General features: G+C 38.1%; 2 protein-coding genes across 3 annotated transcripts; one reads left to right on the plus strand and one right to left on the minus strand.

Moving 5' to 3' along the window:
• Positions 1 to 873: 873 nt before the first annotated feature.
• On the minus strand, positions 874 to 16,523 carry abcc13 (ATP-binding cassette, sub-family C (CFTR/MRP), member 13; the record flags this gene model as incomplete). The annotated part of the gene is made up of 25 exons (XM_084102056.1): positions 874 to 2,137; positions 2,237 to 2,431; positions 2,988 to 3,154; positions 3,427 to 3,585; positions 3,769 to 4,029; positions 4,110 to 4,419; positions 4,799 to 4,910; positions 5,213 to 5,306; positions 6,100 to 6,243; positions 6,438 to 6,539; positions 6,613 to 6,733; positions 7,554 to 7,753; positions 7,837 to 7,992; positions 8,208 to 8,359; positions 8,436 to 8,655; positions 9,064 to 9,121; positions 10,212 to 10,260; positions 10,371 to 10,449; positions 10,532 to 10,678; positions 11,154 to 11,291; positions 12,572 to 12,637; positions 12,784 to 13,015; positions 15,673 to 15,774; positions 16,292 to 16,345; positions 16,450 to 16,523. The coding sequence occupies 25 exons, from the start codon at positions 16,521 to 16,523 to the stop codon at positions 2,053 to 2,055; spliced, it is 3,477 nt and encodes a 1,158-aa protein (XP_083958182.1). The 3' UTR covers positions 874 to 2,052.
• On the plus strand, positions 16,422 to 23,804 carry LOC311075408 (mechanosensory protein 2; the record flags this gene model as incomplete). 2 transcript variants are annotated; one of them, XM_084102806.1, is made up of 8 exons in its annotated part: positions 16,422 to 16,722; positions 19,652 to 19,716; positions 19,821 to 19,927; positions 20,055 to 20,124; positions 20,225 to 20,307; positions 20,716 to 20,919; positions 22,417 to 22,551; positions 23,351 to 23,804. In XM_084102806.1, the coding sequence occupies 7 exons, from the start codon at positions 19,656 to 19,658 to the stop codon at positions 23,537 to 23,539; spliced, it is 849 nt and encodes a 282-aa protein (XP_083958932.1). In that variant the 3' UTR covers positions 23,540 to 23,804. The 2 variants fall into 2 exon arrangements, with proteins under 2 accessions (XP_083958932.1, XP_083958933.1); XM_084102807.1 differs by having other exon boundaries at positions 16,615 to 16,722; positions 19,599 to 19,716; positions 23,351 to 23,785.
• Between the last annotated feature and the right edge of the window lie 391 nt (positions 23,805 to 24,195).

Raw genomic sequence — 24,195 nt, forward strand, 5'->3', positions numbered from 1 at the left:
TATATTTTTAACCAGTTCTTTTTTTCATTTACTTTTTTCTTTAATGAGCCGAAGAGCGCACATCACACATCTCCTCATAAAATTGCATCAAATTCAAGGCACTGATGTTTGCCTACAGAACAACCACTGGCTCTGCACCACTATACCTAAACTCACTACTTCAGACTTGTGTGCCCTCCAGAAGCTTCCCAAAGAGGCACAAAATCACTTTTATGGACCTTTACCTGGTCGAATGACCTTCCTAACTCAACCTGAGCTGCTGAGTCTTTAGCCATTTTCAAGAAACGGCTGAAGACGCATCTTTTTCAACACTTGACCCATTAATACTAAAACTTACTAATCTATATATGAAGATGCAAAAGCCTCTAAGTCCGTCTAACGTTTTTCTTTAATATTAGCATTTTTATCAGGCTCCTATGTATAGGTTTCTACCTATAAGTACCGACATTTCTGAATAGGCTGAGGCTGGAATTTAGTGAGTTTGAGGTGAAAGTATTTGACGAACGTATACTATGTGCGGAGAGCATTCACTCAATATTATTATCTCATTTTTGACATACGTGGCTTTTAGAAGCTTTTGCATCAGAGGTCTTCATATCTAGACTGGGACTAGTCACAGCACTTGCATATTGTTTCCCTATTGCTTGATTGCTCTCCTCATTTGTAAGTCGATTTGGATAAAAGCGTCTGCTAAATAATTAAATGAAAATGTCATGCAGAGGAACTGGAAAAGATCTAGATAAAGACAACAGTGGACATAATAAGACGAAATACTCAATACAGGGGGGAAATCTCCTGTAGTCATGATGTAGCTAAAAAGAGCAGCATTTAAGAACATAAAAATTAATAAAAACCACATCAAATATATATTGTGTTTTGGATTTTATTCAGGAAATTTTCATACAGGTTTTAATATGCTATAAAAAAAGATAATAAACTACACTCTTGGTGAAACAACTGTCACCTGAAATGACCAGACCAAAGCACGAAAGGAAAGATATGGAGACAGTTACAATGTGGAAAACTGTTGTGAAAAAACCCCAGCACCATAATGCAACCTAATGTGCAAATAACTGACAATAACTGCAAAGGAAATGGACACGAGGAGAATGTGTCAACAAACATCTCAAACATCCACTGTGCATAACCTCAAACAGCCCTTAGAAGGAAAAAAAACACCTGCTGTTGCTTATTATTTATCATATTGCTGGTTTAATTTTCAGTAACTCTTTATTTTACAGTGTCCTTAATACACGTTACATGTAATTACTATAATAATAACTATAAATTGTGCATAATTACATGCAACTAACCCTAAACCTAATCCTATAGTAAGTACATGTAGTTAATTATTATTACTCTGTCTGTACCTATGTGTATAATTACACTGTAACACAAACACCTTAAAATAAAGTGTAACCTAATTTTCATATGCATATTGTACTGCATTGTAAAACACTGACATAAGAGTATCAAAAGTGTCAAAAATATAATTTTGTTATAAATGATCTCTGAACTCTGATCTGACATCAGCTGAAATAAAACATCCTATAAAATTCAGTGAAAACAGCCCTTAGGTATCTAAGGAATCGTGAAACTTAAGTTAACATTAAACAATGTAAACTGGCATGTTTGTGTGAACTTAAATATTTGATTTAATTAAGTGGCAGAAAAAGCTACAAATATTATTGTAATACATTAATAAACATTCAATTATCAAAATAAATAAAATATTACAAAAAAAAATAAAGAAATATAAAGAAAAAAAGAAATTAATAATTTAAATACATTTAAAATAACCCCCACAATTCACTATAATATTTCAAAGTATGTTTGTGTTCCACCTGTCACTTATTTAACATGTTATTCAGTATATTCTGTCCAAAGGCATATGAAACATGAATTAGATTCAATAAACTGTGCTTTAGGTAACCTAATGTATGATGTGAAATTTATGTGAAACTTTTATTATTTACCTTTTAGTCAGCAAAGAAACGAAAAGAATAAATGATAACAATAACTGGATGTACTGTAAGAGCAAGAGGTCTCATCTTATTGACTGAAGAGTGGTCCCTGCTGGAAGACAGTGGAAGGGGCGTCAAACTTCACAGCTTGTCCATTATTCAAAACCAGCACCCTGAAGGAGTAACAACAGATCAGAAATGCCTTACTTGAATACTTGACATTTAAATGACAGGATGAGTCACAGGTTAAATAAAGGACTGTAGCTCCTGACCTGTCAGTGTGCATGAGAGTCAGCGGGTTCTGAGCGAGCCACAGTACGGTGCAGTCTTTAAACTCTGTGTGGATCAACTGTCGGACAAGGCCCTCTGTTTCCATGTCCACACAAGGAAGAGCCTCTTCCACAAGCAGGATTTTGACCCTTGCAAGCAAAGCTCTGGCTAAACACAGCAACCTCCTCTGGCCAAAGCTTACATAACACACAAAAAACAGAAATATTTAACCCATAACAACCAATTGTTTGTTGTCCCAGTGCATAAAGGTTGCCATAGAGAAAACTATAATGTTTCATGCAGCAATAAACCAGAGCCACAGTCTAGATCTGGACTCATGATTGGTTCCAGCTAGACCGTGAATCTTTTCTCACTGTAGTTTGTTTTACACACAAAATGAGCAGCCTTTATACCAAATTGTGGGAAACAGTTATTTCGGTTTGCCCAAACTGCAAATTCCAGTTAATGGAATTTGATTTTTAATATTCAACTGAGAAGCTTCTAAAAGCTTTTTTTCTAATAGATTTTATTTTAAATTTTTTAATTCAGTATTTAATTTTTGTGATCCTGTTTTTTGGGAATTGGATTAAATAACTGTATAATTAAATTATAGTTATATAATTATAATTAAATAAATAATATACTATCAATACTACATCAACCATTTATATAATAACTGTATGATGTAATACTCTGAATATTACATAAACATGTCAAATTGGCATCCAAAGATTTGCCATGATTCCCACACACCTGAAAGTGAGAGACGTTCTTTGAACAGGGTGCAGCAGCTGTGCAGGCAATTGTTGAACACGTTCCTTGAGATGGCAGAGCTCCAAAGCCAGCCACACCTGCGCGTCAGTATGCTGAGCGAACGGGTCCAGGTTAGCCCTCAGGGGTCCCGAGAACAGTACAGGAACCTGTAACATGGGACACCATAACTCATTAAAGAAAACAATAACTGAATAATGCTTGTTACTGGGGGAGCCTGGGTAAAGCAAGTTTAACATTATACACATTATACACATTATTCAACAGCATTCCTTCAACCACACCCAGTAAAATAGTTCTGTTACCTGTCAACACTCCTTCCCCTCCAGACTTTGACTGATTTTGCTCTGGCTGGATCCAACTAGTTTGATCTCATTCTCTTGTATGCATTGCATTGCAGATCTAATATTGTTGGTCTAACCTGAGAAATGATTTGCAGACGGCTACGAAGGTCATGTAGACTCATGCGGGTAATGTTTACATCGTCGATCAGCACAGCACCACTCCTGGCCTCCACTGTCCGGAACAGACAGCTAACCAAGCTATCGGTGTCTGCTTTCCCACTGCTTATAACTCCAATCTGTGGACACACGCAAACACACCAAAAATCAACCTGAGATTTAAATTAGGGATGGCTTGATACCACTTTCTCATGTCCGACACAGATATCGATCCCACAACCTTGACGCCAAGTCACCAACCCAATTTTTTTTTCTTGATCAGTTTATAATATCTATACCTCACTAATTACACATTGACTTACTTGACTTATTCCTGTAGGCTCCTTATGGAGCATAGGGCTGCAACAACACCACGCCAACGCACTCTGTTCTGGGCTGTTTTCTTCAGCTGAGTCCATGTCACTCCGGCGTCCTTCACTTCGCTCTCGACTGACCTTCTCCACGTCTGTTTGGGCCGTCCCACTTTCCTTTTTCCTTGTGGGTTCCAGTCTAGTGCTTGCCTTGTGACGTTGTCGATTGGTTTGCGAAGTGTGTGACCTATCCACCCCCCATTTTCCCCCATTCTTAACAGACCACCACCGCAAACAGTTCCTGACATACCACCAGCAGAAGAACCCCTCTGTATCAACACCAATCCACCAACCAAGGCAGAGATCATCAAAGCCATCAAGCCCCTGAAGAACGGCAAGGCACCAGGCCCTGACGGCATCCCCCCAGAAGCTCTAAAGACAGATGCGGCAGCAGCAGCAGAGATGTTGCACCCCCTCCTGGTGAAGATATGGGAACAGGAGCAAGTGCCGGCCGACTGGAAGCTCGGGTACTTGGTAAAGCTTCCCAAGAAAGGTGATCTTTCCCAGTGCTGCAACTGGCGAGGAATCATGCTGCTGTCCATCCCCAGCAAGGTTCTGACCAGAATCATCCTAGAGAGACTGAAGGAGGCTCTAGATAAGAGGCTGAGAGCAGAACAGGCAGGATTTAGACAAGATCGTTCATGTATAGACCATATCGCCACTTTGCGTATCATCATCGAGCAATCCATCGAATGGCAGACTCCTTTGTATACGACCTTCGTTGACTTTGAAAAAGCGTTCGACAGTGTCGACAGGGAGATCATCTGGAAGCTAATGCAGCACTACGGAATCCCGCAAAAGCTCATAAACATCATCCAGCAGCTTTATGAGGACTCATCTTGTCAGATTATTCACAACGGGAAGCTGACAGACCCCTTCGCAGTGAAGACAGGAGTGAGGCAAGGTTGTATGCTATCGTCATAGACTGGATCATGAGAAGAACCACAGAGGGCAGCAACACAGGCATCCAGTGGACCTTTACCAAACATCTAGAGGACCTGGATTTTGCGGACGACGTCGGCCTCCTGTCCCACAAACAGCAGCATGCACAGTCCAAGCTAACGCGGTTAGCGGAGGAGGCAGAGAAGACCGGCCTGAAAATCAACATCAAGAAAACAGTGGTGATGCGGATGAACAACCGACTACATCAGCCACTGCAGCTACAGGGAGAAGACCTGGTGGAGACCGACCGCTTTGTGTACTTAGGAAGCGTGATCAACATTGATGGCGGTGCAGATGATGATGTTAAGAGCCGGATTAGCAAAGCAAGGGTAGCGTTCAACACCCTGCGGCCCATCTGGAACTCCAAGGCCTTATCCCAGCGCAACAAAGTCCGCATCTTTAACACCAACGTGAAAGCAGTCCTCCTCTATGGGTCCGAAACATGGCGGGTTACCAACACCATCACCAACAAGATACAGACATTTGTCAATAAGTGCTTGCGCCACATCCTCAACATCAGGTGGCCTGAGAAGATTTCCAATACAGACCTATGGAGCAGAACCAACCAGAACCCAGTCGGCAAGGACAATTACACATTACTACATTATAAATAAAGAGAAAATTGTGTACACACACATATACATACATGTATATAAAGAGAGCGAAGATATACTGTGTGCGCAACACTGAGAGTACTGCATCTGTCCAGCAGTTTACCGAGCCTTTTTCTATTTTAAATTTCAGTTACTGCGTGAATACTGTCCAATCTCATCCGATAGCGAGTACCATACCATTCAGAATCACTAATAAATAAATTAGTGATTTTTTCATCACTAATTACAGTGATGAAAAATACAGTAGTTTTAAACAGAAGAACACCTTTATGTTCAGATTATGCGTGATAATGGGAACATTGGAACTGTCACAGCCGAACACGACGCGGTGTTTGAAGATGAAGGATGACTGACAGCTCGCAGAGGAGGGAAGAATTTCCGTGAAATAATTCAACCAATTAATTTGGATCGGTCCCGTACTGACAGATACCCGATCTGGCAAAAAAGGTCCGTATAGGACCAATACCGATATTGAGTATTGGATCGCCGCATCCCTAATTTAAATACTGATATATTCAGTATGCAAATAAAATAAATACATTTAAATGTATCATCAGCTAATCTTAAATTATTCAAATTATTATTATAATGAATAAAAAATGAATAATACATGAAAAACAAATACAAACAAATCTATCATTAATATAAATATTTAATTTATTTGTTATTTATAAATAAATGAATAAATATAAAATAATAAATAGTTAGATAAATTAATTCAGAATACCTTTTCCCCTTTTAAAATGGTGAGATTAATTCCTCTAAGAGCTGGTGTGCAGTTAGAGGAGGCTTCGGACTCATAGTTCCTGAAGTTCACCTCTCCATGCCGGGGCCAGTCAAAGGGTGGTCTGTGGGTGACTGTCCATTCTGCCTGAGGTAAAAGGGGGCATTTGGTTAAATTCATTTTCATGCAGAGGATATGACATCCAATGATACTAAAAAAAATGAGAGTCATCCTTTTGGGAACTATGAATTTGACCATGTAGGGTTATGTGTAAGGTGTGATTGCGCAAGCACAATGGAAGGAGTTTTTAGGTGTTAAACAAGTATTATGTTACCCTCTACCTCCTTTTCTACTTTGGCAAATTCACAAAATCTTTGCATGCTCAGCATGTCAATGTTGATATCAGAGGCGGCCTGAGGGTAACGGCGAAGAGCTTCTTTAATCTGTAACAAAATATTTTCATAATCGTTATGAATTATTCAAACTCAGATTAGGTATCAGTACAGATAAACTTACATTAAAAGCACAGATCAAAGCCAGAGCCACAAGCCCTGAGTCAGGTTGAGTCTCAAGCAGAATCAGACTGACCAGGAACAGCACAATCCCAGCAATGCCATCAAACTGCAACACAGCCCAACTGCACACAGAAATATTGCTTTTGGTCATAAAAGCAATCACATTAATCAAAGCTGTATATGCTGCAATAAACGTGACAGTTATTTGACAGGTTTAGTAGAGAACATTTACATTTAAAACTTAGTTTTACCGCAAAGGTATGTAAAATAATATTTTATTGGCTTGAAAATACAACATACTCAAAAAACAAAAACAGTTGCAAAAGCTAATATATCAGTCACAGATGCATTTGACACGATTTTACACTCAAATGGCGCCCCCTAGTGTAGTGTAGTTCTCATTTTTTTCAGGTGGCAGGTCAAAACAAAAATTGCAGAACACCTTAAACACAAATCTCTTTCTGTCCACAGACGAATACACAAAATTCAGCCTGAGATTTAAATATGGATATTTTCAGTACATAAATAAATGTTTATTATCAGTATATCTCAAATAATTATGTAAATATAATCTATAGACTTTTATAACTAATAATAACAACAAGAAAAGGCAATAAGAAACAGTTACAAAAGCTAATATATCAGCATCAGCACCAGTTATGTTATTGAAGTGGGGACAACAGAAACAGTTAATCAAAATTAACATTAACACAATCAGTTAATTCCTTGTTGATTAATTAGTTGTTTTAACTCAATGTTAAATGGTTTCATTCAATATGCTTTTCGTCAATTATATATATATATATATATATATATATATATATATATATATATATATATATATATATATATATATATATTTTTTTTTTTTTTTTTTTTTTTTTTTTACTCAGCTAATTCTTAACTTGCATAAACAAAATGTATGTAAAAACCTTTTTTAACCTTTCGGTGATGATTCTGTTGTACTTGACCAGCAGGTTTTGATGTGAGGCTAGGAGGTAGTGCGTCAGACACACCTGCCTGTGTTTTGGCCCAGAGAGTGGAACTTCAACACAATGTGTCACACACTCCAGAGAAGTAACTGAAACAACAGGGTTTGCCTCAATGTGTCTGATTCGTATGTGACCTGAAGAAAAATGAGACTGAAAAGGGGGGCGGGGGGTTAGATGGTGGTTTATGTACTGTACAAACCTTCAGGTCAAACATTCATGGGAAATTGACGTACCTGAATACGAAGGAAGAGCATTATCAGCGGGCACACAGCTAGGCTGAAAACTGGCATGATGAAGATTATCAAAGTGATGGTGCTCAATATGTCCAAAAGACTCCTCAACCAGCTGTGCAAATGTTTGGCCAGTGCTTCATCAACCACTTGCATATCCTAAGCCAACATGAGAACACAATTAGACTTGTTTGGTGTTGTTGAAATGGGATAAAATCAGATCTATGTTGGATTTCCATCATATTTGCTTGTGTCTGTTATTTAATATAATATCTACTTCCCCAAGGACACAACAGTGATGACCTGCTACTGGTGGGAATCAATATTTTCAGTTCACCTCTGCTCTACACCGGCCTCTGGAGGATGACACTCACCTGAGTGAATGATTGCAGTGACCATCTGGCATCTGTCTTCTGGCAATGCACAGGCAGGTGAAGAACATCTGACAGCAGCTCAGAGTGTAGCGTATGAGAAGCCCTGAGAGAACCGCAGGTCAGACAGTAGGCGGCACAGCACACAAGCAAGACTGCAATACAAAAGCACATAAATAAGCTAAGAAGAAACACAAACTCTTGTCTATGAAACTACAGGTTGACAACAACCTTGCAGGAGTCCGAGCAGCGCGTACGCAGACAGTCGCGAGTTTCTGAGCTCTCTCCACTCTTCCAGGCCTTGAACTTCTTTGGCTTCACCCGTCCACACGCTCAGGACGGCATCCTGTGCTAAACTAACAGCACACACAGACAGGTAGACCAGCGAGGTAACTGACACCCAGTGCCAGCCAAAAGCCCTCAGATACAGCCTGCGGGCCTCTCCACTGCCCTGGAATTACAAAACCACATCACTACACAATATTCGCAGCAAGAGGAGTTCACTCAGAAATAAACTGTATCATCAAGCCATTATTTACAGAAAATCTTGCTTTTATTTTATGGTCACTTGGACACTGCTATAAACAAATTATGTTAGTAGACAGAGATAGAACAGGGTGAGTAAATGATGACCATTTTCATATGAATAAACATTCATACATTTATTTATTTGACAGACACTTATAATGACTTATAAATGAGGAATACAACAAAGCTTATTTAGATTTTTTTTTTTAAATATGATTTTCTTTTAAATTAATACATTAAGTAAAATAAAAAGAATAATTAAGAAAAAAATGCATTTATTTTTTAAAAAATAATTCAAATTACCATAAAAATGATAATTTTTGGTACATACTTTTTGGAATAGAGAGTGATCTCGTTTCTCGTCAGAATTACTGAGCTTATCTTTACACCTGTAAAAATCAAAACATCAAGAATATTTATACAATGTATTAAGGGTAAGTCTGCATTGCATGCATGAACACAACAAAACCACAGGCTGGGTGGAGAAATAAGGTGTAGCTTGTTGATGATGATGCCACAAGAAGCTCATTAATCTGGAATAAAAAGGGAATGTTGGCGGCCCTGTTCAGATTGACTAGAGGTTTTCTTTCCCATGAGGTTTTATCAGGCGCCATCATCCTGTGGCCAACAATCCCTGTCTGTGATTCTGTGGATATCATCCTTTCTTAACCTGCATTAACCCTCAGGACTTATCCACACAAGGCCAGAGAACACAGTGTAAGAAAAGCATGATAAATTCTCTCAGGGGGATGAGAAAGATATTAAAATCAGAAGCACTGCTAATGCTCTTAAATGCATGGATGTTTGTCTTGGATTAAAGCAATTTTAATATATTTATGCAGGATCAGTACTGGACAACGAAAGCTTACGGGTCAGGTCACACACTGTGCTTTACCCACAGTCCAGATTCTGGACTCTGTCAAATCAAATGGCAGAGGATAAGATAACATGCACACAAACATGCTGGAGACATAATATAAAATATCCTCTATACATAGTACATAGAAAATTTGGGGTCAGTACTATTATTTTTAAATTAATTTATACTAAGGAATGAATACTTTTATTCTGTAAGGAAGCATTAAATTGATCAAAAATGACATTTATAATGTTATAAAAGGCTTCCATTTCAAATAAATGCTTTTATTCATCAAAGAATCCTGAAAAAAAATTATTACGGTTTCCACAAAGACATTGATAATATTAAGAAGTGTTTCTTGAGCACCAAATCAGCCTATTAGAATGATTTCTGAAGAATCACGTGACACTGAAGATCTAAAAATTCAGCTTTGCCATCACAGGAATAAATTACATTAAATTAAAATACATTAACATTGAAAATAGTTATTTCAAATTGTAATAATATTTCATAATATTACTGTTTTAATGTAAACTTTAATGTAAACTTAATGTAAAATGAGGCCATTCAATAGAATAATTTTACATTATAAAATACAAATAAAAAAACTACCAACTTACCCATCACATGGCTGTTGAGGACTGTCAGGTGGAATGTCTTCTGTAGCACCTGAGAGGGTGACACTTTAGTTTTAACAACAATGCCAAACATTTCCACTTATAATAATAAAAAACAAGTTTCTTTGTGCATCTGCGACTTTTAATATATTGTGACTTTACCTTTTGTAGTAACTAACTGAGAGTTTCCCAGGTCCTCTGTGAGAAATATTTTCTCCAGATGGCAAAGAGACTGCTGTGCCTTATTCATTAGAACAAAAATATTAAATCTAAAGTTTCTTAGAATTTGATGAAAGGTTTTGATGTTGTCATATGCATGCTACCTGCTTGAGAACACACAAGAGCCCAGGGAGCTCCAGCAGAGGTGGGCGGAGCAATCTGAAGAAACAGAGGCATGTAAAGATCTGAGACGGTGTGAGAACATTCCCATCATCCACCAGGACAAATGCACCAAGACTAGAGAAACCAACCTACATGGAAAGACAAAGAGTGTGGGAAATATGGGTCAAAGGAGATACAACCAGAACAAAGTTCATCTGGTCTTTACAAAACACTGAGCAGAACTCTGGACTATGTCAGAGGTTTTCACTGATGAAAGAGGGGCATGAAGCAGACCTCAATGTTCTGACCTCAGGTTGTAATCTATGATAGAGTTTTAATAGATGCTTTGAGTTTTAATCTCAGAGCGCTGTGGATTTGTTAACTTAGTAAGCCCCTGTGCATCTGGAGAAGAGAGACAAAGTCAAAGTCACAGAGAGGGTAGTTTAACAGTAGTAAAAGTGAAAACCAGATTTTTAGGTAGGATGTTGAATATCTACACAAACCAGCAAGGCTTATTGACTAGATTAGTCAGCAAGACAAATAGCAAAACCAGAAAATAAACATGTTGGTCAGTCTAGCAAAAAAACAGCCTGGGAATTCATGTCCAGAATATCAAGCACTCACCAGGAAAGGCATACAGATAGAGTCCAGCATAGAGAAGGCTGTCAAATATCCCAGAATTCTTAGCACCTCCAGCTCCCTGGCCCGTGACTCTGTAACTCTCTGATGGAACCAAGACTCCCATGCAAGAAGCTTCAGCGCCTACACAAAGGCAGATTAAAGTTGGCATGAAATTAAAATTCACCCTATTTTCTGAATGCACATTATTTTGACCAATTCATCCATGCATATGTTTCTTTTTTTCCCCTTTTTAAACCTTATAATTCTTAAGAAAGAATCTGGCGAAACGCCATGCACCACTTAAATCCTTACAATCGACTGCAAGCTCGCATTCAGGTTTGCCTCCATCTAATCAACAGCAGGTGAATTGAACCAAGTCCCCTACATTTTTTTTCTTTTTTGATAATCAGTTTCACTCTTATGTACATCAAAATAAGGAAGAAAAAGATCCGACACTAATTCTGTTTCATTGCGACTTAAAACTGAGAAGTTACAAAACTAGTGAAATACAGAAAGAGGTGGTGCCATGCCAGACTACTTTTCCTCAGTGCCTATTAAAACTTTGCATTTATGTGATATCTTGTTCTAACTAAATCAAAAGAGCTTGTATTAACCAGCTAGCACTATGCAAAACTATAGTAGGCTCAGCTGTCAGCTTGCTAACTGAAAATACAAAGAAAGGAAAGTGTTATTTGACACTTTTTAGCTTCTGTAATATAACGTGATGACATAAAGGCATACAAGTTTTAAAGACGTACACACAGTTAAGTAATGTTCTATCATTACTAATCAGGCACTGAATAAAGTACACATTAAAATGCTGTGTTTCTGGACAAACTTTATATTGAAGCACTGACCAAGTGCAATCACAAAAATAATTTAATTACTGACATACATCTGCTTCAAACACATTTGATTGTTTATTGAAAACTCGCGTGAAAGGGAAATTGTAATTGTATTTTCTTCCCTATTGTTATTTATATCCGAGTGAAATGGCTTCACAAACCAGGAGGAGGAATTGACTGCATTGTTGTTGTTTGCTAATTGCGTTGATCTCATATGAGTGACAGGTTGCTGGAGGGGATGGATTATTGTTCCAACCCCGAGGGGTAGGGGAAATTAATGTTTTTAATAAAACAATGATGTGCACAGATAAATCATTTATATAAAAAAACATTGCAATGTTCCATAAAAAATAAGAATGGTTCATTTGGATTTCATGTGACTTAAAAAAAAAAACTGAATCTGACCTTTTTGCACTTAAGGCAAGAAATATTCCTCCAATCCAAATCATGCTTGGATACATGACTGAGGCACCCTAAGACCGAAATCCTATCACCCGATTGGGATTAAAACAAATTCAAGAGAGGAAGTACTATATATGACATGGATCACATGTAAGGATCAGGAACAGAAAAGACCTGGTATTTATGCAACATTTCCTTGATGAGCTGTTCACTCCTTTCCCTGATGATCTGCTGAGTTTTCTGAGGGACAACAAACAAAGATAATGAAACATATCAGCAACAAAACATAGAAGACAGAAATGTACTGAGATGCAATGAACATCCTTCATCTTCATTTTATGCATGCTTTATGCAAGCAAAAGCTTGAGCAGTCTGCACTTACTAACCCGAAGCTGTTTGGCTTTGTGCTCCACTGCGGAGTTGACAGGGATGAGGACTAGTAGCAATACCACCCCCACCAGCACGCCAGGGCCCAATTCTCCCCACAGAAAACCCAGATAGAGAGTGACTCTCAATGGGCAGGACCAAAGACAGGTCAATGTGACCACCAGCTCTGCTACACATTCAACTTTGCCTAATACATCCGTCCACTGACTGGTGTTGGATTGTCGCTGAGAACTATGTGAAAGAGACAATGTCTTCAATGTAAAGGAGGAGGGGGAAATGGAAGAAACCATGGAGGAAGAAGAGAAACCTTTTAGCATATGAAAAAGTAGAAATGTACTGCTTACTTTCAGTATTTTTGTTAAGACATAAAAAACACATTAATAGAGCAAATGAGACAGTCAATGATCTTTACCTTCCTGTAGAGGGCACAAGCCAGAACCGCTTGTGCATTGGCTGTAATTATCCTACTATGTTTGTCAAGGTGATGCTGAGAAACAGCACAGCAGCAAACTGCTCCCAAAACCACCAGAGAATGTGTGTATCCTGCCCAGTCAAACACAGCCTGCCTCTCACAGAACAGGATCACCCATCTGAGGTTAAAAGACATGTACATAAAGATATATATATATATATTATTTTACTGCAATTTATCCATTTGCGTCTGTAGATTTTATTTACAATACATATCTTTAAAGGCACACTATGCAAGATTTGTACCTTAATATAACAGCTTTGAAATAATTTAGATGGTAAACAAACTCGTAGTAGGGCGAATCATCCCGATAGCAAAGCAGGGGGGGACGCCGCTGGCAAATCCAGCAATGCAGGTTTGAGAGGTGGCACCCCGACAAATCTCGCGAGAATCACGACTTGCTTTACGGCACGACGTCACATACAGTGAGGAAAATAAGTATTTGAACACCCTGCTATTTTCCAAGTTCTCCCACTTAGAAATCATGGAGGGGTCTGAAATTGTCATCGTAGGTGCATGTCCACTGTGAGAGACATAATCGAAAAAAAAAAATCCAGAAATCACAATGTATGATTTTTTAACTATTTATTTGTATGATACAGCTGCAAATAAGTATTTGAACACCTGAGAAAAACAATGTTAATATTTGGTACAGTAGCCTTTGTTTGCAATTACAGAGGTCAAACGTTTCCTGTAGTTTTTCACCAGGTTTGCACACACTGCAGGAGGGATTTTGGCCCACTCCTCCACACAGATCTTCTCTAGATCAGTCAGGTTTCTGGGCTGTCGCTGAGAAACACGGAGTTTGAGCTCCCTCCAAAGATTCTCTATTGGGTTTAGGTCTGGAGACTGGCTAGGCCACGCCAGAACCTTGATATGCTTCTTACAGAGCCACTCCTTGGTTATCCTGGCTGTGTGCTTCGGGTCGTTGTCATGTTGGAAGACCCAGCCTCGACCCATCTTCAATGCTCTAACTGAGGGAAGGAGGTTGTTCCCCAAAATCTCATAATACATGGCCCCGGTCATCCTCTCCTTAATACAGTGCAGTCGCCCTGTCCCATGTGCAGAAAAACACCCCCAAAGCATGATGCTACCACCCCCATGCTTCACAGTAGGGATGGTGTTCTTGGGATGGTACTCATCATTCTTCTTCCTCCAAACACGTTTAGTGGAATTATGACCAAAAAGTTCTATTTTGGTCTCATCTGACCACATGACTTTCTCCCATGACTCCTCTGGATCATCCAAATGGTCATTGGCAAACTTAAGATGGGCCTTGACATGTGCTGGTTTAAGCAGGGGAACCTTCCGTGCCATGCATGATTTCAAACCATGACGTCTTAGTGTATTACCAACAGTAACCTTGGAAACGGTGGTCCCAGCTCTTTTCAGGTCATTGACCAGCTCCTCCCGTGTAGTTCTGGGCTGATTTCTCACCTTTCTTAGGATCATTGAGACCCCACGAGGTGAGATGTTGCATGGAGCCCCAGTCTGAGGGAGATTGACAGTCATGTTTAGCTTCTTCCATTTTCTAATGATTGCTCCAACAGTGGACCTTTTTTCACCAAGCTGATTGGCAATTTCCCTGTAGCCCTTTCCAGCCTTGTGGAGGTGTACAATTTTGTCTCTAGTGTCTTTGGACAGCTCTTTGGTCTTGGCCATTTTAGTAGTTGGATTCTTACTGATTGTATGGGGTGGACAGGTGTCTTTATGCAGCTAACGACCTCAAACAGGTGCATCTAATTTAGGATAATAAATGGAGTGGAGGTGGACATTTTAAAGGCAGACTAACAGGTCTTTGAGGGTCAGAATTCTAGCTGATAGACAGGTGTTCAAATACTTATTTGCAGCTGTATCATACAAATAAATAGTTAAAAAATCATATATTGTGATTTCTGGATTTTTTTTTTTAGATTATGTCTCTCACAGTGGACATGCACCTACGATGACAATTTCAGACCCCTCCATGATTTCCAAGTGGGAGAACTTGCAAAATAGCAGGGTGTTCAAATACTTATTTTCCTCACTGTACATCAACAACATATGAAGCAGCCTCTATGGAAGACACTTGCACGCATTTCAGACGTGTATCATGGCAGAGTCGACAAAGAAAATGAAGAAAGCGTGGTCGGAAGAGTGCAGAGTGGTATTTACGACAGTAACGTTAAATACAAGTTCTCCACAGCGACTCTAAGGGTCGCTGTTTGAGAAAAAAACAGAAACTGCATAGTGTGCCTTTAAAGGCAGTTTTCTCGAAATGAGTTTTATCTAATGGACTGAACCAGAAATCTTCACTTCAGTAGCACTTGCATACACCAAACGTTACAGAACCCTTTCAAAATGGCCCAGGTGAAGAGCTGCTTGCTAGCAATGGAGCGAGCGCGTTCAGCCCTTGAAGGAAACTTAAAGTACTCACTGTGATGAGCCGGGGTGAGGGAGTTCACCTATCTCAAACTCTGAACTCTTTGTTCTGCCCATAAGGCAGCCCTGTTCAATGCTCCCCTTTGGTGGAGTGCTTCTATAGGGATAATCAGTATTACAAACTGATGAGTAGAGGTGGATTGCCAAAGACGTCCCTCCTTGTCATTGTAGCAGTCTATAGCAGGGTTCACCAATCTCGGTCCTGGAGGGCCACTGTCCTGCAGAGTTTAGCTCCAACCCCAATTAAACACACCTGAACCAGCTAATCAAGGTCTCACAGGCATACTAGAAACTTTCAAACAGGTGTGTTGGAGCTGGTTGGAGCTAAACTCTGCAGGGACAGCGGCCCTCCAGGACCGAGATTGGTGAACCCTGGTCTATAGTTTAGCCATTAACTATAGTGAATCTGGAAGAAGTGCCTTTACTCAAGTCAGGGTATGAGCTATGCTCCCCTAACCACTCTAAGGTTGTTAGAATGGAGTAGAAGCTCCCCTGCTGAAGGCTGCTCTCTAAGAGCCTTGCCAAATACTGGTGAGATATGCCTGACATATCTGAGGCTATGTTTGGTATTTTCTCCTTATTTCCACCTTAGAAGGTGCACAGTCAGGACTTACCTTGCTGTACAGCATAGAAACTTGGGGACCTTTCCTAGTATCAGGGAGTATTGGCTTAGGGAGTAGCACCACTATATGAGTCACATGGGATGCGCCCATGGGGTTCACATGCTTCTGACTCCAGCTGGGTAATCTGAGTCAGTTGATGCTATGCCCACTATGTTTGTGCATATTCACAGCCTAATGAGGCAGGCATTCCCTCAGCATTGCGTAGTGGGTATTGGTTCCCCATAGCATCAATACCAAGACGCAGCGTTGAAGTTCCACTTTCGAAAGGGAAAGTCTCAGGTTACGTCTGTAAGCCTGGTTCCCGGAGAAGGGGAATGAGGTGCTGTGTCTCGTTGCTATACCTCGGGCACTGCCTGTGCGTCTCCTTCAGACAAAAGGCCACTCCGTGTGTGACGTCACAGACTGCCATCTATATTCTGAAGGTATTTACACAGGGTTCTGATCATATATTATTTGCCTGATTTTATATATTTTATTCCTGTTGACAGTATTTTCTGATTTATGGAGTGATAACTTGGGATATCCAAAATCCCCTCACTAAAAACCTTAGACTTTAATATGTCAACAAAATGTAACAAGACTTTTGAAACTGGCTTTATCCATTGTTCAGATTTCTGATATGGAAATATATGCAAATTAGTGAATATTTAATTTAATTATTTCTAATTGCATATTTAAAGTCCACATGAAATCAAAATTGACCATATTTACTTTGTTTGCCTAAATTGATCGTTTTGTGGTGAACAATTCATCCATGCAAGTCAATCCACACAAAAAAAATTTTTGGCTTCGTAATCTTTAATCAAAATCTGAAAATGCCCCTCCCCTCTGCATTGGAGGACCTTCCCTGATGACGTAGGTTTGAGAACTTGGGTTGGGAAACGCTTAACCACTCCCCTCAAACCGTTAGTCTGTTATGAGCGAGAGATGGAGAGGAGGAGCGCTAGAGTAAAACCTCTGTTCAATATTCCTTTTCACTGGGAAATACGTCACAACACTGGAGAAAAGCCGTTTGCAACTTCCGGTTCACGCGGACTTTAAATAAAAATACATATACACACACTCACAAACACAAACATATTTTTATATGTAGTCATAGTCATACCTGAGTGTCAGAAGACCTAAAATGCTAAAAAGATCAGTTGACAGTCTCAGGAGCACAACTTTGACTAAGGCTGGATGGAATGTCATCCATATCGCATAAAGGAGAGAGTAACCAGCATTGGTTTTCCTGGAGACCAGCAGTAACTCTCTTCCAGAATCTTCTTCTAGGTCTGACCTCTGTATAAAATATTAACATTATTAGCATTACATCTCATACAAAACATGCTTTTCACAGTGAAATGAAACAATAATAACAAGTCCAACCAGGAAGGTTGTCCCTAACCCTTGTGTATTTTTACAGTTACCTCACTGTAATTCTGTTGTTTTTCCCACTCATGCTCAAACACTGAGCATAGGGTGTGGACAGAATCCTCATTATACAGCTTGCAAAGGTCAGACAAATGCTGTGGTCCCCTGTGACCCATTACAACCACCCTGAAAACAAAAACTGTTAAAGGTTGCTGTGGTTGACATTATAGAATACCTCCCCAGCTATAGACTTACCTAGATTACCTATTTAACCTGAACAGGTTCATACAGATAAGGCTCCCTTTTCACTGTGAGTAGAAATATCAAAACACAGATGTCAGCAAAGACAATAACCTTAGACAATGGAGAAAGGTAATATACATTTATGAATTGCAAAGGGTATCTGACTAATGGACATATAGAAGGCTGGACAGATATATCTACTGGTCAGTTCTTATATGAGAAAAGAAAAACTTAAATCAAATAAATGTGTACTACTGATTTTTTCTTTTTTTTAAACCAATACATGTCTTTCTTGGCAAATGAATTAATTATGAAATGTCCACGTTACAATAATGTGAACTTTGCTTGCGTCCTCTTGAGATATTAAAAATAGAGACATTAATGTACTGTGAAGTTCATGTACTGTGAAAAAAGCATCAATTAAAGTTGTGCTTACCTCATTTCACTAAAGCTTGCGGCGTCTGAAAACAATATTGTCTTGCAGCGTGTGTAAATTACATCCTGCAAGACTGCATCTGCGTCTCATACAGCTAGAACAATAGCAGCTTAGAGGAAAACACATAAAGTAGCCCACAATTTACGTTATTAACGCTTGCCGACGAAATTCACGTTTTAAATGTCCTCTGACATGTTTTGGGAACATTAAAGCTCGCTTTCTGTGCTGAATTAAACCACATCTGGAGCATAAACAGTGGAGCGTGCAGCGTGCGCACATTGTCCAATCACAGCGGCGATTTCAGCTGGGGGCGTGGCATGTTTCACAGTTGTCAATCATTTTGTTGTGCAAACCATTTCTGTAATTTTTGAGAACACAACTGAAAAAGCTTTTAATTAAGCTTTAAATACTTTAATTGCGTATTTTCGCAATTCTTTGTTTTCATTACACATAATATTTTCAGCGCAATAATTTGAGTAAAGGTTTTTGCAAAGCCAGTACATTTTCTCCAGGTACAATACAATTTTAGATTCCAGATTTTCATGTGGTCTCTGACTTTTGGCCTTACTTTCTAAGGTAAAAAATGTCTTGATGTTTTTTTTTTTTTTTGCGGTACAATTATAATAACAAGAGTTCTTAGTTAGAAGATGTTAATTAATTAATTTAGAATAAAAAGTTTAATAATATAACTTAGTGAGAAACATTTATAGCATGTTTGCATATTAAATAGCACCTGAAACAATACTACAGTCTGTAAAATCGTATTGTTTCAGATTATTTTGCACAGAATAGGATATTATTTTTTCAGTCATTGTCACAGCAGGTCTTTACTCATATCCAAAAGAAAACATTAAGAATTAGGAAAACAAGTAAAAAAAGAACATTAAAGAACATTGAATTAGAAAATCATATTGAATTGTATTTGCTAAGATATTATAATAAAGACAGAGAGAGATAAAAGATTACTTAATTTAGGCCTTACATTCTATTCAAATACTCTCTGCATTTGAACAAGAAGAAAAACAAAACATTTGTTCATTGCATGTGTAAACAAAAAGAAAATATATGATGATATTTGATAAGGCCTCAAGGAAGGAAGAATGGACAAACGAGTAATTGACTTTCAGGTTTAACATGAGCTCAGTTTTGTTGCTTAGCAACATGCCATGCAAATTTCCATGTGTTGTGTGTGAAAATGGGCGGTAATGGAAAAAGAGAGCGTATTTAATTCACCTTAAATATCTCACTCAAAGTACATTTCAACAGTCCTACAGAAAACAAAAACTGCTAACCATGTCTATAATGCTGTCTTCTCCAAGTGAGATGTCCAGGAACAAAATTGAACCTCTAGCAAATGAAGAGAGTGATACAAATTTCCAGTCAGGTTTGCTGAGTTTTTTTCTTCTTCTTCTTTTTTTTTAATCATATATTTAATCAGATAATTTTAATGTCGTTGAGAGACTAACTTTTTACCTTGGGTTTAACCAGACGGTGACCAATCCGGGAACTCTGGGTTCTGCGGATACCTCCTTTCTTTCTTTTCCTTCATCCTTGTCTTTCTTACTTTTCCTGTCTCTGTGTGGTTTTGTATGAAGGTAAGATAATTACTTAAAACCTACTTAAAAATCACAAATACTGTTATCAAAAGAATAAAATCTGACATAAACATTAAGATGTTGTAGTTAATTCAATTGCTATATCTGCATTTCATCTTATTAAAAGATTGTCCAGGAATATGAAAGAGCAGTTATTTTTCGCTTGGGTAGACTCCTTGGCGGTGCTAAAGGACCTGGTTAGTAATTAGCCTCCCGTTATTAAAATCATGAATAATTTGTTAAACATAGTTTAGTGCCAATGCAACAAGCAGTACTTCATCTTGATTGTTTTTGAAGGTTTGTTCTGGATTATTCCATGTGTGGATACATTTCGGAAGGTTGACTTGAGGACAGTGTCTTTTGAAATCCCTCCTCAAGAGGTGAGTGATTCATTTGAATCAAAAACATCAAAATCTTGTTAGTTATTTTGCTATGAATAGCCTACCTATTATCTAAATAACATTTTATTCAATATTCAAGGTTATGCGTTTAATATAATCTTTATTGAAGAGTTTTATTGTGTTGTTACACTAAAAAAATGATATTATCAATAAATTATGACCACATATGTTTTTACACTGCTTTAACTCTTCAAAATAATTTAAGCAATTTTCAACTATTTCATCTATCAATTTTCACCTATACAAGATTCAACTCATTTTTTAAAATTCAGTTTAATGTAATTTAAGTTGAAATTACTTAAACATCCAAGTTGATTGTACGTAAAAATTTAAAGCAGCAACTTATCAGTATGTAACATGCATTACATTTTCGACATTTCTCCTCAGGTGCTGACCAAAGACTCTGTGACTATCATGGTGGATGCGGTGGTCTACTATCGTATCTTTAACCCCACTGTCTCCATTACCAAAGTGGAGAATGCTAATCGAGCCACGCAGATGATTGCACAGACTACTTTACGAAACATGCTGGGAACTAAGAGCTTGGCAGATATCTTAAAAGACCGTGAGGAGATGTCAGAACAGATGGAGGTAAGACAAACCTTCTTGTAAACACCTCTGAATCTTAAGTTGTAGCCCTGTTTTAGGTCACTCTTAAAAATTAAGGTTCTTTATTGGCATTGATGGTTCCATTAAGAACCTTTAACATCCATGGAAACTTTCCATTCTTAATAAAGGAAGTATGGGTTCTTTAGATTATAACCTCCTGAGACCCAGAATTTTCATTTTTTAAAGTTTTTTTTCCATGTCATCACATTGTTTAGAGCATAAGAAACAAAAGGTAAAAAAGGCTATGTCCTCTGTAGTGGACACCAGGACTCAGTTGTTTAAAAAATAAAATGACATGAAATTATATGTATAGGCAAAAACAATGATTTTTTTTTTTCAATCACCAATAAATTTTGGGGTTTCAGGATTTTTTTTTAAACAAAATTTGTAAAAAGATGATTCTCAACTATGTTATGAAAGATATAACGGAATGAACTGATACACCATTTTACTTTATGCGATATGTGGGTAAAATGGCCATAAATTAATATTCCCGTTCAATGCAATGTATCTATACACTTTATCTAATTTGCACATGTGTTCTAATTTTAATGTGTTCTTGGAGCAACATTTAATGAAAAAAGAAATGTAATAATTGGAGTAATAATTAGCAACATTTTAATAATAATACATCTAATATTTCATAGGAATATTGATGTATAATTTATTTCCATACTCACTTGTTGTGTCTCACAAAATGCCTGATAAACATGATTTAAGTCCTGATGTCCTCTACAGTGGACATGTATGAAATCAATGCCCTGTTCTGTAACAGAAAGTATTTTTGATTTGAAACCCCACGTTTTCCTGAGATGTTGGTTTATGAAATACAATTTGAAAAGTAGTCCGATTTAAATTATAATTACAATATATTATCATATTTCCATAAGAGTGCTACATTAGATCACTAAATTAATGTCAGACATTTTTAAAGACCAAGGATAAGTTGTTTTCATGGTGAAACCTCCAAACATTTGGTGTCTCTGAAAAGCCCTAAATGTGCTCTTTGGACACCCATGTTGTGACGTGACGTATGGTGTCAGAGAAATTCACTAAAATATAATGTCCACTACAGTGGACAAAAGTCTATTCCTGGGTCCCAGGAGGATAAAAATGTTCTTCACACTAAGAAAAAATGCACTGTAAAAAAAAAAGTTGAGCAAACTTAAAAAAGTAAGTAAAAAGTAAAAGTAAGGCAACTACACTCAACTTTTTCATTTAACTCAACTAATTCGCTCCAGACCTTTTAAGTTATAGCTCAATTCTTTTTTTTTTTACAGTGTGTTCTTTTAAGAACTGTTCACTTAAAGGTTGTTTTGGGGAGCCAAAATGGTTCTTTTATGGCATTGGGGCAACTGAAAATCCCCTTTTTGGAACCTTAAGGGTATTTCTTCCAGAGTCAACATTCTCTTCTGGATAGGAGCATATAAATGCCTTAAATATAAATTGTTCATCTTTTCATTATCTTTTGCCTGACAGGCTGTGCTTTATGCTGCATCCAAGAACTGGGGTATCAAAGTGGAACGGGTCGAGCTTAAAGACGTCAAACTGCCCACCTCTTTGCAGAGAGCCATGGCAGCTGAAGCAGAGGCCACCAGAGATGCCCGGGCCAAGGTTGGTGTCTGAGCACTAAAAGACTGTTACATGCTTCACACACACAAACAAACACATGCTATGCTGTGTGTGCCGAGCCTGCCAAGTTTAGTCTTATCAGCTTTGCAGCTTTGTGTTCTGTCTTGTCTGGGGAAACACGGTTTTCTATGATTGGATGTGTGGATGAACACCTGCAGCCCCTCACACTCGCTCAGTCAGGGGTGTAGATGAACTGTAACCTCCTTAAGCCAATCAATTTCCAAAACAAAACCAGCTGACCAGCAAAGCACTACAGGTCAAGACATTAGCCTGATTTTATTGCTATCTGTGATGACTGACCGCTCACAGAATCTGCAAGATGTTTATACACAGTATGTATAATACTTACATAATTGAATTTAACTGTAACTTAATATTAAGTGCCAAAGGTTAGGAAACATGTGCGTACCTGTATTTTGATCCAGCATTTTAAATAGCCTAGGCAAATCAATGACCTACATGAAAGAAAACTTTCAAAGATTGCCATTTTTTCCATTAATTTAACCATCCATACACTAGTTCAGAGAAGTGTTTGCCTTTCAGTGAACACTATACTAATGTCATATTGTTGACTGGAAACCTGAGCCTTTATGTCCTCACACTATGGCACAAGCGCAGTGGAAAAACAAACTGGATTTGCTCAATGGAAATTTCCGAGTAATTAAAGGTGTGTGCCAGAGCCTAGAATGTGAATTGGGATTGTGCTCATATGAAGAATGAATTGTGTTGAAGTGTTGCCTTTGTAAAATGATCATATTTAAGTGTGTTGTATACTGAACAGGTGATCGCAGCAGACGGAGAAATGAAAGCCTCACGCGCCCTGAAGGAGGCGGCGGACGTGATGTCAGAGTCTCCGTCGGCGCTTCAGCTGCGCTACATGCAGACACTGACTGAGATCGCCACGGAGAAGAACTCAACTATTGTCTTTCCTTTTCCTATAGACCTCATCTCTAGTTTCATGAGAAGATGACCACATATGAGGATTATATCAATAAATATGTTCAAATATCTCTGTACAGACATTACAGCTATATCCCATCTCTTAAAGCACTCATTGCTTCACAAGCAAAGAATATTCTATTTATATTGTTGATGATTTGAACTTTGCATCAAATATTTCATGTGTCCTACACTCTCTGATGAAAAACATGTTTAATAAAAGTGTAATTGTTCAAAATGTTCTTTTACATTATTAAATCTAACAAATATTATAACTAAATTCTTCTATTATACTCTGATTGTAGCTTCTTGGATTATTTTATATTAAAGTAATCTTTTAAGATGTAAATCTCATTGGGTATGCATGTAGCCTGTTAATCTTAAAGACAGAAGAACACGCATAAACAGTGAACATGCAAGAACCATGGTTGTAGATACATGACAGTATGACTCTTTAAACTCTTAACGCTGAGAGAAGACTTACAGTTAATCCGTCGGCCTGATGCAGAAAAAAATGGGTACAATGAGCCCTGATCAGTGAGCACCATAATAGGATTGACTGCATCAGATGCAGGAATGGGTGGACAGTTTAGCAGAGTTACTGTAATCTGCCATCTAATCTGTTTCAACCTCGCGTAGACAAAAACAGCTTCTGTTCTGACCCTTAACCCCAAAGACACACTGTCA

Source organism: Abramis brama, assembly GCF_963993115.1.
Source record: "Abramis brama genome assembly, chromosome: 24".
In the NCBI taxonomy this organism is placed as follows: Eukaryota; Metazoa; Chordata; class Actinopteri; order Cypriniformes; family Leuciscidae; genus Abramis; species Abramis brama.